This window comes from Aplidium turbinatum, chromosome 7 (assembly GCF_918807975.1).
Source record: "Aplidium turbinatum chromosome 7, kaAplTurb1.1, whole genome shotgun sequence".
In the NCBI taxonomy this organism is placed as follows: Eukaryota; Metazoa; Chordata; class Ascidiacea; order Aplousobranchia; family Polyclinidae; genus Aplidium; species Aplidium turbinatum.
This window is the reverse complement of record NC_137478.1, coordinates 9,449,141-9,466,845: the sequence shown is the minus strand read 5'-3', so window position 1 is coordinate 9,466,845 and position 17,705 is coordinate 9,449,141. Positions and strand designations below refer to the sequence as shown.

The 17,705-nt window shown below is 40.8% G+C and overlaps 1 protein-coding gene across 1 annotated transcript; it reads left to right on the top strand.

Moving 5' to 3' along the window:
• Positions 1-7,432: 7,432 nt before the first annotated feature.
• On the top strand, positions 7,433-17,170 carry LOC145774709 (uncharacterized). Its single transcript, XM_082586001.1, has one exon. The coding sequence runs from the start codon at positions 7,552-7,554 to the stop codon at positions 17,050-17,052; it is 9,501 nt and encodes a 3,166-aa protein (XP_082442127.1). The 5' UTR covers positions 7,433-7,551; the 3' UTR covers positions 17,053-17,170.
• The last annotated feature ends 535 nt before the right edge of the window (positions 17,171-17,705 follow it).

Sequence of the window (17,705 nt, the reverse complement as noted above, 5' to 3'; positions counted from 1 at the left end):
ATAAAATATACAAGAATCTCAGAAATCAGACAGAAAAAGCACAATTTAACGTCATGGTATTGTGCTATTTTCTTTGAAAAACAAATATTCTTTACCTTGAACCAGCCAAGCGGGGACCTATCGAACCACATCGGTGCTGATGATGATGATGGCGTATGAGCGATCTTTCCAGGCTAGATTGGAGGGCAGGAAATCTTCAGCCACTCAGCAGTCTCGTCGTCCAGGATTCTCAGACCATGCGCACCGTGTGGAGGCCGGTGGATTAGGCAGTGGTGGATGACATGGTCTGCGGTCTGTTCCGTGGCACCACACTCGCATTCTGATGAAGGAGCCAGGCCCCACTTGTGCATGTCCGAACGAAAGCGGCCGACGCCAGTTCGCAGGCGGTTAAGCCTGACCCACGCAAGCCTTGCGAGGGACATCCCTGGTGGACGGGGATCGACGTCGGGTATGAAGTCACGGAGCGTGGAGGTGTGATTTTGCCACTCTTAAGGAGTTGTTGTGCGGGAGGCACAAAGGGGCGTCTTGATTTCAGCCGCTGCTTTATAGGTGGTGGTTTCTTGAATGTTGCATGGAGGAGATGGTCCGGGTCCAAAGCGCGGCGAGCGAGAGAAATCGTGGCTCCTTTACGGCGTAGCTCAGCGGGTTGGATGCCTGCTAGGATGGGTAGGCAGTCCGTTGGAGTGGGACGCAGGCATCCAGTCACAGTACGCAGTGCGTCGTTGATGGCGGTATCAATCTGGTGGGTGTGAGAACTACGACACCAGACCGGCGCGCAGTACTCAGCGGTGGAATGAACAAGGGCTAGGGTAGCTGTACGAAGAGTTTTAGCACCAGCTCCCCAGCCGGAACCCGCCAATCGCCTCAAAAGTGCGACGCGTGTAGATAGTTTTTTGCGCAGTGACTTCAAGTGCCGGCGGTACGTGAGTGACCTGTCCAAGGTTATGCCAAGGTATGTAGGTTCGGCACAGTAGGGCAGGCGTTCCCCATCAATCTTGATGTTTATCTCACGCTGTGCCTCCCGGTTGTTAAGGTGGAAGGCCGCCGACACTGTCTTTGACTTGCTGAGCTGTAGCTTCCATTTCTGGAGGTATGCTGATAGTGTTTGCATGTCTTGGCTGAGGTTCCTCTCCACTGACTGCCAGTTTCCTGCTGAGTGCAGGAGTGCCAGGTCGTTTGCGTAGGCATATTTCCTGGAGATGGTGGGGGGCAAGTCGTAGGTGTATATGTTGAACAGGAGAGGAGCCAAGACTGAGCCCTGTGGGACGCCGTTTTTAAGTCGGCGTAGTCTGCTTCGACGACCGCTACCGGTTGTGAGGGTAAAACTGCGGTTTTGCACAAGTTCCATCATCATATGGACCATGTGTCTGTCAGGGAGCAGACGGAGTAACTTGCAGGTAAGGCCGCTATGCCATACGGTGTCATAGGCAGCCGTGAGATCAACAAACACGGCGCCAGCCTTCTTCTTAGCCGAGAAGCTGTCCTCAATGTCTTGGGTCATAAGTGTGACCTGATCTACGGTTGATCGTCCGTGTCGGAAATCAGCTTGTTCACGGGGGAGCTGCGGATCTATTATTGGTTCGACACGGGCGTAGATGAGTCTCTCGAGGATCTTGAAGGCGATGCAGAGCAGTGAGATTGGACGGTAACTCTTCGGGTCCCCTGGGGGCTTCTTCGGCTTAGGGACTGCAACCACAAGGGCTCTTCTCCAGATTCTGGGAATTTTCAGGTGGCGCAAACAGCAGGAAAGGAAGTCTTTTAACCAGGACTTTAAGGAGGCAGCAGCATGGAGTATCAACTCCGGGCATAGGTGGTCAGGGCCCGGGGCTTTACCTGGCTTTATGTGCTGGAGGGCGGCGGAAAATTCTTCCGGGGTGAACTCACCCGAGATGTTGTCCCCGTCTGGGGTTGTTACCCTCCAGAGGTCCGTCATTTCTTGCAAGACGAATCTATCTGATTCACGGTCTCTCGATTTGTATTTCCCGTTCTCCACAAGTTGTGAGGCGATGGAATTTGCTGAAACGGGACATTGTTGACGAGAGGCACGTGATCTGCCAGTTAGGTTGTTCAGTGTACTCCATGCTATGCGGCTGGAGTGCGTGAAGTCGATTGATTCAACGGCTTCTGTCCAGCGCTCCTTCCTCTTTAAGTCCAGCCTTGCCAGCAGAGCTGTGGCTGAGCTGTTGGTGTCATTGCCCTGAGGGGCGTGAAGGAAGTCGGAGTAGAGGCTTTCGCACTCCTTATCCCAGCACGGTATGTAGGTCTTTCGTCGGCCGCGGGAGATGGATTGTTTTGCCGCTGATGTTATTGCATCACAAAAGTCCTGGTAGGCTTCTTCCACGTTGTTGGTGTGAGGGGATGGGAGATACTGTGTGGCTTCATTGGTGAGGAGGCTATAGTACTCCCAGTTAGCCATTCTGAAGTTCCATCGATTAACAGGCTTGCTCGGGACAGGCATTATGAGCGTTGGAGCCGTGATAATCGAGGGTCGATGTTGGGACCTGGGGAACTTCTCTAGCACACGTCTGTCCGGTTGGCAATTATCGGGGTCATCACTTGCGAAAGCCAGATCGGGGTTTGTACCAGTGTTCCAGCGTCCGGAGAAGAAGCTTGCTGCACCCTTGGGATCGTGCAGTAGGGTGAGGTTGTTATTGGCTGACCATGAGGCCAGGCTTTCTCCGTCGGTGTTGGTGGTGTTGTAGCCCCAGTCAACGTGGTGGCAATTAAAATCGCCAGCATAGAGGTTGGGTTGGGGGAACACTGGGATGGCTGTTGGTGTTAAGCGTGAGGGTGGTGGCTTATAGACATTGATGATGTGATAGCCTGATATGTCTATGCATAACCACTCTATCTCCGATTGGGCACTGGACTGGTCTATTGGCGTCCAGCTCAGTTGCTCATGGACAAACGTGGCGAGGCCGTGTTTCCTGCTGATGGTTGCGCCTGCGAGTGTGAAGTTGGGTAATACCAACTTATCCACAGATGTGCAGTGGGTCTCCTGGAGGAGAATAACGAGAGCCTGATGTTTTGTGGCCAGATACTCGATGATGCTGAGCTTGCTGGCCGTAATGCCCTCGGTGTTCAGCTGCAGTACGGTGGGTCGTCGGTACTTTTCGACAGAGGAGCTGCCGCGCCCTGAGAAGGGCGTTTCCCTATCCACCCTGGGCTGAACCTGGGCCTGGTTTGCTCGAGTGTGACAAGCTTCGCTTCGCATATCTTTTTTCTTAAAGATATGGTACTGACGGGAGGGACCACGAGAAGGTGCTTGTTCTTCCCCCATCGGTGCTAAATGGATAAGAATACCAAAAATTTGTTTGAATTATCTAAGCATAAGCCCTTTGTAACCTACTGCTCGTCCCAGTGAAAGCTATCCTAATGCCATCCTTAAAAACTTTTATCAAGCTAACTCGCAATATCTGTTGGAAATAAAGTATTTTTGGAGTTAAAAGGAGAAAATAACTCATTTCGGCATTTTAGGGGAATCAAACCTCCAGGCAATTGATTTTTAAGCTATTTTGGTCCCTACTCCCACGGCACAAGTCTTGCAGAACGACTTTATACGGATATGTCCGTCGATTGCAGTGAATGCAGCGTCGATAACGTTTGATGAAACCCTAACTGAGATTCGGATTCAGTTTTTCAGGCTCAAGCCCCATAAAAAAGTGTTTTTTGTTGATATGTAATGAAGTAGATGTCACTCCTGGCCGGAAGTTTCACGAGAAGTTGCAATACCTTACTCAGAACATCCCGATCCGAATAAACTGTTGACTCCGTTACATCAAAAATACTTTAAGTGATTAATTCAGGCGTTGCAGACCTATCGTAAGTTGGAAAGCCACAACTGTGGTTTTTCTTTAGTTTAAGGGGAAGCATTTACTTTCCTTTGATGATAAAATTGTTAACAATTAAATATCTCTAACGACACCACAGTAAAATCCTCAAACCCCCATTCAAGAATGTCTTATTGTATCAAAAGCATGCACATACTTCACATAAAAAAAGTTAAATGATGAAAACCTATGCATTGAAACTGACAGGAAGTTTATTTAAGGTATAGCAACCTCATTCGAAAAGTTTTAAAATGTCAATTTAAAAAAAGTTGATCTACCTTATTCCCGGTAAGTCGTTGTGACATTCGAATTGTTTGGTTTGCCATAGTCAAACCAAAGTTTGAAAATCTCTAGTCTACAATCAGTTGCTTCTAAGCATAGCCTGTAACCTCAAAAACTTCACTGTATTCTTATCCTTTGCTCTGCTGATAGTTTTAGATGATAAATATTTTCAAACAAAAACGTTTTTGTGCCAAGACTAAACCAGCCTACAGTAGGCGCAATCGTAGTAACTTTTATTTTTGGACAAAAACGAATGTCAGCTTACTAAATTTCGGCCTTAAAATGGTCATAAAACGATGGATATACTTGTACTAATGATTTTTTGTCGTATCCATGCTCATTGCTCATACCCGGTGGTTAAAAATTTCAACTTTTTAAATTCAACGTCGAATCCACTATCATTGCCAGATAGAACGACGCGTACAGTTACGCTTGAAATAGGGTATTCTCATAAGCAAACAAAGATCAAAAGTCAACAACCTTACAACGTGCCCAGATGGAAGAATTAGCCTACAACACTTAATTTACTATTAATTAACCGCTACTATCACAGCGCACTCGCAGCATCAGGCTAAAACAAAACTGATCTTTTCTACAGATATAAACCAGAAAAAAAAACTTGGGGGAGCACTGAATTAATATTTTAAGAAAATATTGACAGTGGGAAAGCGGAGTTTTAAAAAAGCAACCAGATTGGCAGGGAGTCTAAGAGCTTGCCCCAGAAAACTTTGTTAACTTTTACTTTGTTTTGGGAGATGTTTTCTATTTTGATGTCTATTTGTGGATGGTGTGGCTCGGTAATGGTTTATTGGTCAAAACTGTCACTTTTGACTTGACCAATTGCATCAAATCAAAGCTAGATTGCTATAAAAGTTTTAGTTAACTCCCAAATTTGAAGTTCAATTTTAATCATTTTACCCATTCCATGATTGTAGAAGGATTCCAATAAGGCTAGATTTCTATGACTATATAGCCTAGTCTTGCTGTTTCAATAAAGTTTTGAAAGTCGCCGAAATATGTCTACTTTTCCCTGTAATAGGCTCCATGGAAGCCGCATTTTAGCTTACCTTACACCTACTTTCAGCACTGAGATGGGTTAATTTAATTGCTTAGCCTGCTAGTTGAATAAGCAATGTGGTACTTCAAAATATTGTATTATTGTCTTAGTTTTTGAAAGGCACATAAAATTCCAACACTTTAAATATGCTGCTAAAACAGACTTGCCTGTGACAATGACAATGCTACGATTAAGTAAAGAAATGAGATTGAGAGAGTGCATTGGGAGTGAGAAATTTTGTAAAAATTGAAAAAGATTATGTTGTGTGTGTTTTCTCTATTTTGAAGGACACGTAACCAAACACTTTTCCCTGGATTCGCTGCTGTGTATACATATTTCAAACATTCTAACTTAAATAAATTTGCAAAAATCGGAATAACGAAGCATAACGATGGGATTTTGTCAAGAGAAAGCAAATCACATCGTGTTTTACAAAAAGTACATTCTCGAACCTCGATTAGCCTACAAGTAGCACAAGACGCGTTCTGGAATAAAAATAAACATGTTGGAAATTACGATATTATTGATTGAATATGAAAGTTATTGACAATTTTTAAAGTTTAGCAGAAATTTTAAAATGGCTATGTTTATAGCCCAATTTGTAATATGATTGATTGAATCTTTATCCTCGGACTGGGAAAGCTTCTTGCAGAGCTAAATCCTAGCAGTTTCGCATACTTGTATTGGCTTTGAATCACTGACGCAGGCCCGGTCACCGAGATTGACAGAGTGAAGTTTTCCGATTGTTGAAGTGTTGTTGCGGGGAATTATTCCATCCACTATAGGTGCCTCTGAATGAAAAGCAGTCCTGAAAGTGCGTTGCTCAGCGCACACCCCGAGAGTCGAACCAGCGCCGCTTAATCTTGAAGCTTCTTTATTTAAGAAGTCACGCGCTAACCAACTAAGCTATCCGGGTGAACATGCTAAACATTATGCTAAGCCATATTTTAAAAAATGCCACTTTGACAAAACTGGGAAAAAATCTACTTTTATGGTCAATTCTTTCGTAAATGGTGCAGCAGAATAGAAGCCTGATAGAAACCATGCAGCCCTGATGGTTGGTACGATTCCATAACTAATTGACCTAAGTTTTGCATGAAAGAGTTAGAATCATTGAACTATTTGTTTGCTATGGTCGATTTCTCTCTCATAAAATAAGTTAAATTACTTAAAGTTTCGTGGCTTAAACATTTTTTTAAAGAAGAAGAAAAGAGGCATCGTCCGATGGTCACCACTTGCATATGCCACTGGTCAGATTTATTTTATTATGCTGGTGATCCAACTGGGTCCACAGTAGCTAACTTTCACTAGAGAAAATATTACAACGCTTGGACTAAAAACAACAAAAACATGGCCGAAATTTAGAAGTTTTAACACCAGCCAGGATAGGCCTCCTTTTTGCCTTTTGTATTCCACCGTAAACAATTTCTTGGCCAGATCACTACAAAATTATGTCTTCCTTAAATTGAGACAAAAAAACAACAACATAAATTGGTTGCCACAACTGAGAAAAATGGAAGACAACTTATGCAAAAAAGCCATCATAAATAAGAGTAATAAAGTGCTTTTAATGTCTCTTGAACCTCCGTTTTGGCCTCTCAATGTTAGGAGAATTACAAATTTAAATTTTAATAGAATCTATGTTTAAGGATTAGATGCAGTCAAAGAAATAAAATAATCAGCACGAGTAAACTTTAAAAAAGTATGATGTCCAAAACCTAAAACCACTCCAAAACCTTCACTTCAAAACCCCACCTCAGCGTACGCCAATGATTACGCAATGTGCATTGCGCTCGGTTAAATTGATAGTGTTTTTTACAACTATAGTATTAGGCTATGACTTGATCTTTGGCATTTATAGACCACTGTTTTTCATTCATTTTTGTTTTCTCTTAATTTGTATAACTTTAGCGGCGATAAAGTTTTCATTTTCGTCTGAATGGTTTAAAATAGATGGAAATGTTTTCGCCTTATTTTTTCTGATCGCCATAACCAGTAGCAATCTTTGTATTTTTACAGTTTTAGAATTATTGAAACTGGTGCGTTGACACTTTTCAAATGGGAAAAACGTCACTTTATTGTATGTTTTTAATCTTACAAAAAGCCACCAAAAATTGAGGTAAGTAGAAATATGGCAATTGTGACATCATAATTATTTTTACAACGCAACAATAATTGTTTGTGATCAAAACTAGCAAACAATTACTTAAAGGTAACTGTACCAAAAATATTTAGTATTTTATTTTATTTCTGTGAGTTTTGGAAGCGGAATTTTCTCTGGATTGTTTCTGGAAAGTGTCAAAGCAATTGTTTCTGCAAAAAGGCCACCATTGTTACCAACTGCCAGTTCTGAACAGGTAAGGTTTTGGCCGTTGGTCAAACATGAAAGCTTCTATAACCAATACGATTGCTGCAATTTGTTTATTTGTATGGATAAATCCAGTAACCTTTGGACAATACTTTGCTCCCGACCAGACACTGAAAGACTATGCAGGTCTTGCAACAGGACTCGGATCTTTAATTGGGGGAATTGGAAAAGATGAAAAACCGGATTTGAAAGGTCTTGGCATGTCTTTGGATAGAATGGCAACGATGATGCAAGGCATAAGTCAACCAAATGGTGCACCGCCGTTTACTGACGAAAAACTGTTCAAAGAAATTGAAGAAGTTTTTACAAGAATGGGTCCTTACGTTTGCCTGCTGCCGCGTAGCACTCCAAAGAGTTCACGCGATTTACCACCTGTTTTGGGGGGTGTAATTGGAGGAATGATCGGGTCTAAAGTCAGTGCAGAAAGGCTAAAAAAACGAAAAGATTTTGAGAGTATAGTTTCTATGATGAGCGGGATTGGAACTATTGCTGGAGCTTTAGGTGGCATGTCTGGATGGGAAGTGGTGAGAGGGCCATTCGGAAAACCAAAAACTAAACTCATTGTTGAAATGATTCCTAAATTTGTAAAACAGATGGGAGATATGAAAAGCATGTTGAAAGGATCATTCAAACCACTTAGCGAAACAAAGCATAAAAATTTGAAGCTTTTAGTTGAAAGAGATTTGGGAAAGGCTACTGGGAAAATGAGCAAATTCTTTAAAAGCACAAAGAACGTCTTCATAGGGAATCAAACTGCTGCAACAGCTGATGCCAAATCCAGTGCTTTCGATTTGCGTTTTCGAGCTGTAGATTCGGAACTTGCCGAAATTGCAAAGTCCATTTCTTCAATGGCTGGTGTATACGGTGGAATTGTTGGATACATAATGCCCCGCTTTCATGAAGAGAAACCTGGTGGTGATAAAGGTGGACCTGATCATAAAGGTGGACCTGATCATGAAGGTGGACCTGATCACAAGAAGCCTTCACCAGGGATGAATAAATCTTCAGCTGGCGAAGGAAATGATACGGTTTTGAGAAATGATGTGCAAGATGTAAAGAAATCGTTGAAACAAATGCGACTCAAAACGACAGACTCCAACGGAAGAGTTAAAATTGACAAGTGGGATGTTTTTGGTGGAGCTCTAAATGATCTTGCTGACTCTGCCGGTGAAATTGGTGGTTATTCTGGTGTGATTGGAGGAATGATGGGAGAAGTTTTAGCAAATGGGGCAGCGGCACAAGCAGGAAAATTTCTTCACTGGGAATTAAAAAGCGAAGAAGATGACGATGATGAAAAAGGTCCTAGAATTTCCAAAGACGATGTTTTACAAAAGTTGACAGGATTTCTTCCTCCGAATGGAATAAGTCGGCTTGATCAACATCAAAAGCTCTGCGTAGAGTCAGTCTCTGTAGGATTAGAGCACTTTGGACGACTGCATAAATTTGGCGATAATCTTCCCGGGGCTCTTCAGTTCAATGGACCTTATGGAGATGAAAAAGACAGCGTTTCCATGGAAGGCATACGACGACATTTAGTTGGAAATCAGTGGGATGGAGATTGGAACAAACCATTAAAGAAAAAAGAAATTGACAAAACAGTGTCTATAGAAGGTCTGAAAGACATCATCCAAGAACAAGATCTTGAAGATAATTCTTTTGTTGAGGCTATTAATAATATTGTGATGGCAAAAGGAGAAGGTTCCAATGAAGTTAAACTTCTCACAGGAACGCTTCCATTTGAGGATGCTTCTAAGGATGAATTACAATACATGGAGATTAGAATTTTAGCTGCATTAAAACCAACCATTGTTGAAACTATGACTACCAGTAATTTTATTGATATTTTAACATCAGAGAAGGCACCGCAAAACCCAATAGCTTTTGAAAAGATTTTAATGGCAGCCACGGATGAGCAAATGAACAATGTTTTGACAGCGGTAAAGGAGAAACATGACAAAAAGGAATGGTATATCTATAGTGGAACCGCCGGAATAATTGCCAAACATCTGGTTGACAGGTTTGGTTCAAGCGTTTATAAAGACCTTTGTCCTTTTGCCCCAGGAATTACTTCAAGTTTGATTAAACGAGCAAGTTCAAATGTATTCATGGAAACAAATCTACTGACCTGCATGCGCGATTATAAACCAGACTATCCAGAATCGGTGAAAGAAGCGATTGTTGACAAAGCGTTCGAAACAAAAAAAAACATTTCTGTCGAAATTGTGGATTCCTTAAGAGGTTTTACGGACCTGTTTGATCGTAAGTTGTGGAATAAGCTGAGCAAAGATCAAATCGCAGAATTGATGGATTCGGGACATTTTCTTGCTCTTAAAAATGTATGCCCCGATAAACGAAGAAAAATTATGGATGCTTTAATAAAAATAATGAATATATCATCCGAGGTGAATGAAAGTACTAAATATCTAAACAATTTAGGAGAAGTTATTTGCGGAATTCCAGTTTCCAAGTTGGAAGATATCGTTCCTTCTGCAGATTTAGAAGATGTTAAATCCAACTGGACAAGAGAATGCATTACTGTACCCAACTCACAAAGAAAGGAAACTGAAAAACAATGTGCGCATAATTGGGGAAAAGCAATGGGCAAATGCAAAAAAATCCATGAAATGAGCCAACCCAACTTCCAGAACAGATTAAACAGCTACAAATGGACACGATCATCTGTAAAAGAAGGCCTCAGCAGCTTGTCAGACAAGCTTCCAGTGTCTATTCAAAAATCTATCGACGGCTTAACAGTTTCCGAAATATCAAGAATTCCAGACACAGTTTTAGTTAATTCTTTAGATGTGGTAAGTGAAAATATGAAACTGAGTTTTTCGCAGCGAAAAGAAATTTTAAGTAAACTTATCGATGCTGGACAAAAGCTAGACACTGTGGAAAATTTGAAAAAAATTGGAGGACTTTTAGCAGCCTTAGATTTGAATAATGTTAAAGCTACTTTAATAAACAAGGTTTTGACGGAAAGACCAAATTTACTCATGCAGTTTCCAAATGTTCAAAAAATCCGCTTGATGAAAGCACTCTTTGATGACATGACAACTGAAGAATTAATAAATAGCAAAACTCCACTTTCATTTCTTATACCAACGTACAATTTACGGGAACTTTCCTCTTTAAATTTAACGGCTATATCAAGAATGCGCTGGAACTTGCCTCAAGGTTTAGCGATAGTAAATCGATACAAGACTTTGAACAGCAAATCAGATTTGAAGATGTCGGACATCAAGGCACTAGGAATGGCAAGTGTTGGAATAACTTGCCTAGATGTTTCTAAACTTCCGTTATCTTCTATGGTCTACCTGTCGGGTTTCATCGATCACGTTGCTGGAAAACACATCTCTCCTCCTTTAGCCAGTTGTATTGCAACGAAGCTTTATTTGTGCATGAAGATGAAATGCATCAAAGGCCCAGATGTCAATAGTTACATTAGCAAAGTAGTGCCTGGAAACATATTAATATTTTTGCCTCCCACAGTCTTAGCCCACGTTTCCTACGGAAAGCATTGCGCTAAGCTAGTAAGCAAATTAGGAAAAGCAAACATTGAATTGCTGGGTGCTGGTCCTGGTAGTCTTGCTGTTGGTGGTATGTTACAAATAGCGGAAATTTGCTTTGACTCCCATGAGAATATGTACAAAACCTCATCTGGTGGTTATCCAAAAAAAGGCTTCATGCCACACGTAGACAAATCCAACGGAACGAAACCTGAACAAATGAACAAAACTCATGGGAACATGACTAAAAATGAAAATAAACAAGGCTCTCCTCCTCCCAACCAAAATTCAAACATGCACCCTCCTCCCAAAAAAGAAGATATGGATAGTACTCCTCAACCCAAAAATAACCATTCTTCTTCAAAGTCCGATGCAAATAAACAAGGCTCTCCTCCTTCCAAACAAAATTCAAACATGCACCCTCCTCCCAAAAAAGAAGATATGGATAGTACTCCTCAATCTAAAAATAACCATTCTTCTTCAAAGTCCTATGGTGCTGACCATGGAAAAGGTAAAGAACTACCACAGATAAACGGAGAGGCGGTAAGAGTACTTGGAAAGCTCGTGTGTAGTGTAGGTAGGTTTGATAAACGTTTTAAAGCGTATGCAATGGCACAATTTGGCAAGGTTCTTCCAACATGCGCAGGAAGTGTAACCAAGAAAGGTAAACAAGAGATAAATAAAATGTTTAAAAGAAACTTAAAAGCATTTAATGGAGATTACTTACCTTTACGTCCAATGTTAGGACCGATACTGCCTTTTGTTGATGCCGAATTTATCGACGAAAATGTTTCAAGCACTTTAGCTGCTATTTTAATGCAACATCTCCGCCCCATGGAGAAAAGACATGGTAAAAGAAGACCATTAGTTGGAGATAAATCTTCGGCCGTGATATCTTTTACCGATAACCTTGATATTGAAACTCCCAACGGAACATTTGAAGTCGATTTGGAATATAATCCCATAAATATGCGCACATTTGCCGATGCTATTTTCCCTAAACTTGTAGACTACATAGAAACTAAAAATAAAACAGGAGAAGATCCAGCAGCGCAAGTGTCTATGACTCCTCGAGGTTCTAAAGGTGGTGATGAATCTAATAAAGAGATGACACGAAAACGAAGACAGGCAGAAATCACAGCTTCAGGCTCTGGAGAAGAAGATTTAGAAAGTGATGAATATGAAGCTTTTCCTGAAAATAGTATAACATACGAACTTCTAGTGCTTGCAGGTCCTGCAATAATAGGACTGAAAGTTGAAGATATTGAAGAAATGAGTGAACGATTATTTAAAGACTCTCTCCCTCTGATGGGAAGGCAGCGTGGTTGGAGTGAAGCTCAAATCGACGCCATCATGTCTAAAATGTCTGTATATGGAAAAGTTGGTACTTGGTCCAGCGCTTTGTTGCGTGACTTAGGCCAACTTTCCATAATGCTTAACGTTACCAGCATAGAGTCATTACAGAATATAGATCTTCAATCTCTCGGCCCGCTGTCTCGTGTAGCATGGCCTTCCAACGATCTTCGTCGTGCATTACTCCACCGCTATACAGAAGTTCAGAAAAAAGATATTACACAATTAAGCGGGCAGGATATATTGGCTGCAGGAAATTTATTATGCGGTATAGATACAGAAGATATAAGCAATCTTGACAACGAGCATGTAAAATATGCATTTGCAAGTCTTGGAAGAATAAGATGCTTTAGCCAGGAAAAACTTTTAGCTTTTAAAGATAAAGCACTAGCTGCTGTTGAACAAGATGTTACAGTACCATCAGTGTTATACGAGCTTGGAATTCTTGGAGGAGCAATGACAGTCAAACAATTTGAATCAATTCCACCATTCTTGGCATCATTGGTTTCTTCCGATGCACTGCGCGTTGTCGAAGCTGAAACTATCATCAATGCATGGAACGAATCTCATTTTGCATTAATGGGTGTTGAAAATGGTGCTGCAATCATCACAAGACCTGATATTTTTAAATCTCTCAGCAGTAAATCAAAAAATGCTGTTTTTAGGGCAGCTTTTGGAAGCAACTCTGGCATTGTGTCAACTCTCATAGATTTATTAAAACACGGAAAAGAAAGAAGTGCAATGGCCTTTAAAAGTATGATGAATAAGATGTTAAAAAGCATTGCTATGTTGTTCAACATAATGGTTCCAACTGGAAAACCAGTTGCTCAAAAAGGAGGACCTGGTTCTGTATATGGGCTTGTGGATGCAGAAAACTTTGTGAAGCCTCCTCCACCTGAATTTGCCATGGGATTGGCTAAGGAAGATTTTGAAAAAGCGTTCAATTCAAGATTTTTGGAAAGTAACCAAGTTATTAACTTTATTAACAAGGTTTCCAAGGGATCTGAAAACCTTTTAGAAGTGATGAAAGGAACAATGTCCTTTGATGATCTTCCTGAAGATGACATTAAAATGGTTCCACCAACAGTGTTTGTGGGTTTAAAGGTTTCACAGCTTCGCAGTATGTCTCCTAAAGTTGTAGGAACGATGCTGGATTCACCTCGTGCTGCCAGAGATCCTACATCTATGACAAAGGTTATTAGACGTCTAGATACTTCGCAATTTGAAAATGCTATGGATTTACTGAATAAAAAAATGAAAGAATCAAGCGGGAGCGCCATAACATGGAAACCACCGATTAAGACCCAAGAAGCGATGGCTAAAGACTATCTTGTAAGATTAAACAAAAACAACTCTGTCACTGATGTTGAAATTTTGGATAAGTTTATTGAAAGGATTTGTTCTATTGTAGCAGGGTTACCATCGTCGATGTTTAAAAATTTACCTATGGTGGAAAGCAAAAGGAAAGAGGCTCTTGGTTGCATGGAAGAGTCGTACCAAGACCTTTCTTTAGTTCAGAAAAAACAGATTGCAATATGGGCATTGAAAAAACCCAAAAATGTAAAAAGTAGAAGCAGCGAAACTAAAAAAAGTCTTCCCACTTTGCAAGAAGTGAAAGATTTAGGAAAATTTGTAATGGATATTCCAGTCCACCAAGTTCGTCAGGCACTCTTTGAGCCACAGTCCGCTTTAGAGTTTGTAGAAAATGGCAATGTGGAAAAATTTGACTCTCTTCATCCTAACTTTAAAGTATTAAGTAAAATGACAGTAAGAAAACTGGTGAACAATAATAAAGAAAAATTCAATGACAAAAGCTTTTTGAAAAAACTGGGATCGTCCAAGTGCGAAATTCCTCTCAAAAGAGTAAAAAACGTGATGAACAAAGATTCTATGAAATACCTGGCTAATTACACCATGACACAATGCAAGGAAAAGGGTACTGTTTTAGCAGAGTCGCTTGAAGAATGTGAAGGAGAACAGGCATTGCGTTTACAACGCTGTCAACTTATGCAAAAACAAGCCAGTGAAAGCTTTAAAGCCAGATCCAAATCTTCCGACGGAACACAACGTCGCATTGGCTTGAATCAGTTTAACATGATGAGAGAACTTGCCGATTCACTTTTAGGAGACCTTGATTTGAGCAAAATGAAAGCAGATGAAATAAAAAACGCTGCCGGGGCATTAGGAGGTCTTAATCCTATGGACATGGACAAATTGCCTGATGACTCCATACTAGAAGCAATGGACGTAATCAAAGATAATGCCAATCTAAGCCCGAAACAGAAAAAAATCATGTTTAGAAAAGCTAAAAAAGCTGGACTCACTTTAGACGGAGATTCAAATCTTTCGGATCTTGGTGAACTTGTCAGCGAAGTTTCAGTTGCTGATTTTCTAAAGATTTCTCCAGAAAGCATAAAAAAAAGCTTAAAGGGATTGAATAAAAAAGCAGGCGATTTTTCTCCTTCCCAAAAGCGCGCTATAATTGGAAGACTTCAAAATATCAGCATGGAAGAAATGCTAGAAGACGACCTAGGTGCTTTGGCTGCAGAAATACCTCTAAAAAAATTGAAATCTTTAAAAAAGGTTAATCTTACTCAGTTGAAGGATCAACCTTGGGAGAGAGACCAGGCTTCTGAATTGATCGGTATATATCTTAATTCAAGCGAAAATAAGGAAATAGACGTCGAAATGATCAGCGAAATGGGGTCCACTGTTGTTGGATTGAAGTGCAAAAATGTCATGGATACTGAATATTATGAAACGAAAGAAGTAATAACACTTATTGATAGCCAAGCTGACATGGAGCCTGATATGGATGAGTGCATGCAATCTAAACTTCATTTTTCAAATCAAGTTGAATTGGGAAAAGATTACATGACAAATGATACAGAAGAAGCAGATCTAGAAACAACACTTGAAACATTTCCAAGCGATGTTGCACTTTTCCTTGAACCAGAAGTAGTTAATGCAACACCTGATGCTCTATGCGATATTATTTACCAAAAAATTGGAGAAGCACAGTTGAGTGCTCTTCCTTCTGGTCCAGGAGACGAGCGCCGCAAAGCGCTTGCTAAAGGAGCAATTCATTGTTTGAAACGTGATCCCGATCGTGAATTTTCTGTTCTAGAAGAAGAAGATGTTGAAATTTTGGGAAAATTAATCTGCGAAATTCCAGCTAAATATTACAAAGATATGTCTTTGGAAGCTTACGATGCAGCTGTAGAAAATATGAGAAACTGTTTTCAATGGTTTACAAAAGATCATGTTACAGAGTTGCAGACACTAATTAAAACCCATAACGGTGACGTAACTACGTGGGATGAAACAACATTGGCATCTCTTGGACCTTTAACCGCTTTCATGGAAAAAGAGGATATTGCGAATATAAATGCTGAAGATTTTGCAAGCAATTACGATGAAATCACACCAGAAATTGATCCGGAGTCGACTTCATATTCCCTGATGAACAAGGACGCATTTTATGAAAAGGCCCGAGAAGTGCTAATTGAAGAAAACGAAGAAGAAAGTGAAAGAAAGAAAAGAGAAGGAAAGAAAACACCAACCTATGACACTATTGTGGCTTTAGGATCAGCAAATAGTGGTTGGACTGTGGATGAGTTGAAAGGAATTTCGGATGATGACATCATTGCTACTCTTGATGTACTAGGAAGTGTCGTTGACTGGTCTTCCTCACAAAGAGAAGTTTTGATTGAAAGAATAGAGTCGGCCAAATCTCAAGAGAAGAGTGAGTGGTCTCCGTCAGATGTTGCAGACGCCAAGCACATTCTCACCGATTTAACGCCTGAAATGATATCAAATCTTCAGATTTCAAATGTTGAAACAACAACTGCATTGTCCGATGTTGCTTGGAGCTCTGACCAACGAGTAGCTGCCTTTGATGCGTTTATGACGAGAGCGGGAAAAACTCCTGAAACGCTCACTTCTGAAGACGTTACTGGATTAGGAACTATCTTTTGCGGAATTGACGGTATTAAACTATCACTTATTTCGGTATCTGTAGTCAGTGAAGCGTTGAAGGATTTGGGAAAATTGACATGCTACGATCAACAACAACTCGATGCTCTATACTCGCTAGTTTACGAGTCAAACAACGATGAATTCCCAGATGGAGCGTTATTGAATGCAATGGGATCTATTGCAGCTGGCATGACGACAGAAGAACTTCAAGAAATTGAAGTGGAAGATATGCCAATGCTGAGTGTTTACGCCATACAAGTGATGTCTCCCTTGCGATTTAAAGATGGCATGTCGACGACACAGTTATCAGCCGCTGGTGTGACTAATCTAGCAGCAGTCATACGCAACAAGGCTGTTTATGAGGTTTTGAGCGTAGAGCAACGGAACACAGTAAACACTGCTGCCTATGGAAGAAGTGCCACTCTCGAAGAGCCTGAAACAACTACAGCTGTAGATTCTTCTTCATCTGAGAATAAAGCTGAAGATGGTGCTTCTACTACCAGTGCTACTACAACTACCACTGTGGAAAATCCTGATGACCCCGACGAAATTCGCGCCGGTGGTACAGTTACTACCACGACCAAAATTGTTACCAGCACCAGTGGGTCATCAATTTTGAACGCTGGCTACGCTACCTTCGTTATCGGAAGCTTTCTTTTTTATTTTTTTATGTAATGTCTGTTAGCTAACAAGGAGTTGAAACAAACGTAGCCAAAGGAGTTTGCCGATAAAATTACGCAATTGTGTAAGTTCGCTAATTTTATTTTCAAGTAATAAAATATTTTCATGCTCATTACAACGGTTTGTTGAATTCAGTTATATCCGGAGACAAAGCCTACTAGCCTACAGCGTAGGCCTAGTAAGCTACAGCCAAGACAGTGTTTTTTAGAGTTATCGCCCAGTTTGGAGCATAGGCCCATGTAATCTCACAGTTATAGAAGCTAACATGCACATTTTTTCATTTATTGTAAACTATACTGTAAGATGAAGCCATGGATGAACTAAACAGCCTTCCAGCAAAGAGAATTCTCAGCAGACACAACTTAACTTCCAATTAAACCTTGTTTTGAAAGGAAAAGTCTGCAAATGTTAAATCACTAAAAACATAAACCGACAGCATTCAAGACAGCAGTCTCAAGCCAAACAAAAGAACTGCATAAAACAACGACACACTGATTTCAACACCATTCATCATAGCACATGACTGGGGAACTGTTCCAAAAGCTAGTGCATATCGCTATTACCACAGCGAACTCGCAGCATCAGGCATTCAGGCTACAACAGGTCGTTAATAGGCCTATCTACATTGTGAAGTAAGCAACCTTCAT

What these genes read in the sequence shown, in the direction of transcription:
- LOC145774709 (XM_082586001.1), top strand. Translation starts at nt 7,552, where the DNA reads ATGAAAGCTTCTATAACCAATACGATTGCTGCAATTTGTTTATTTGTA.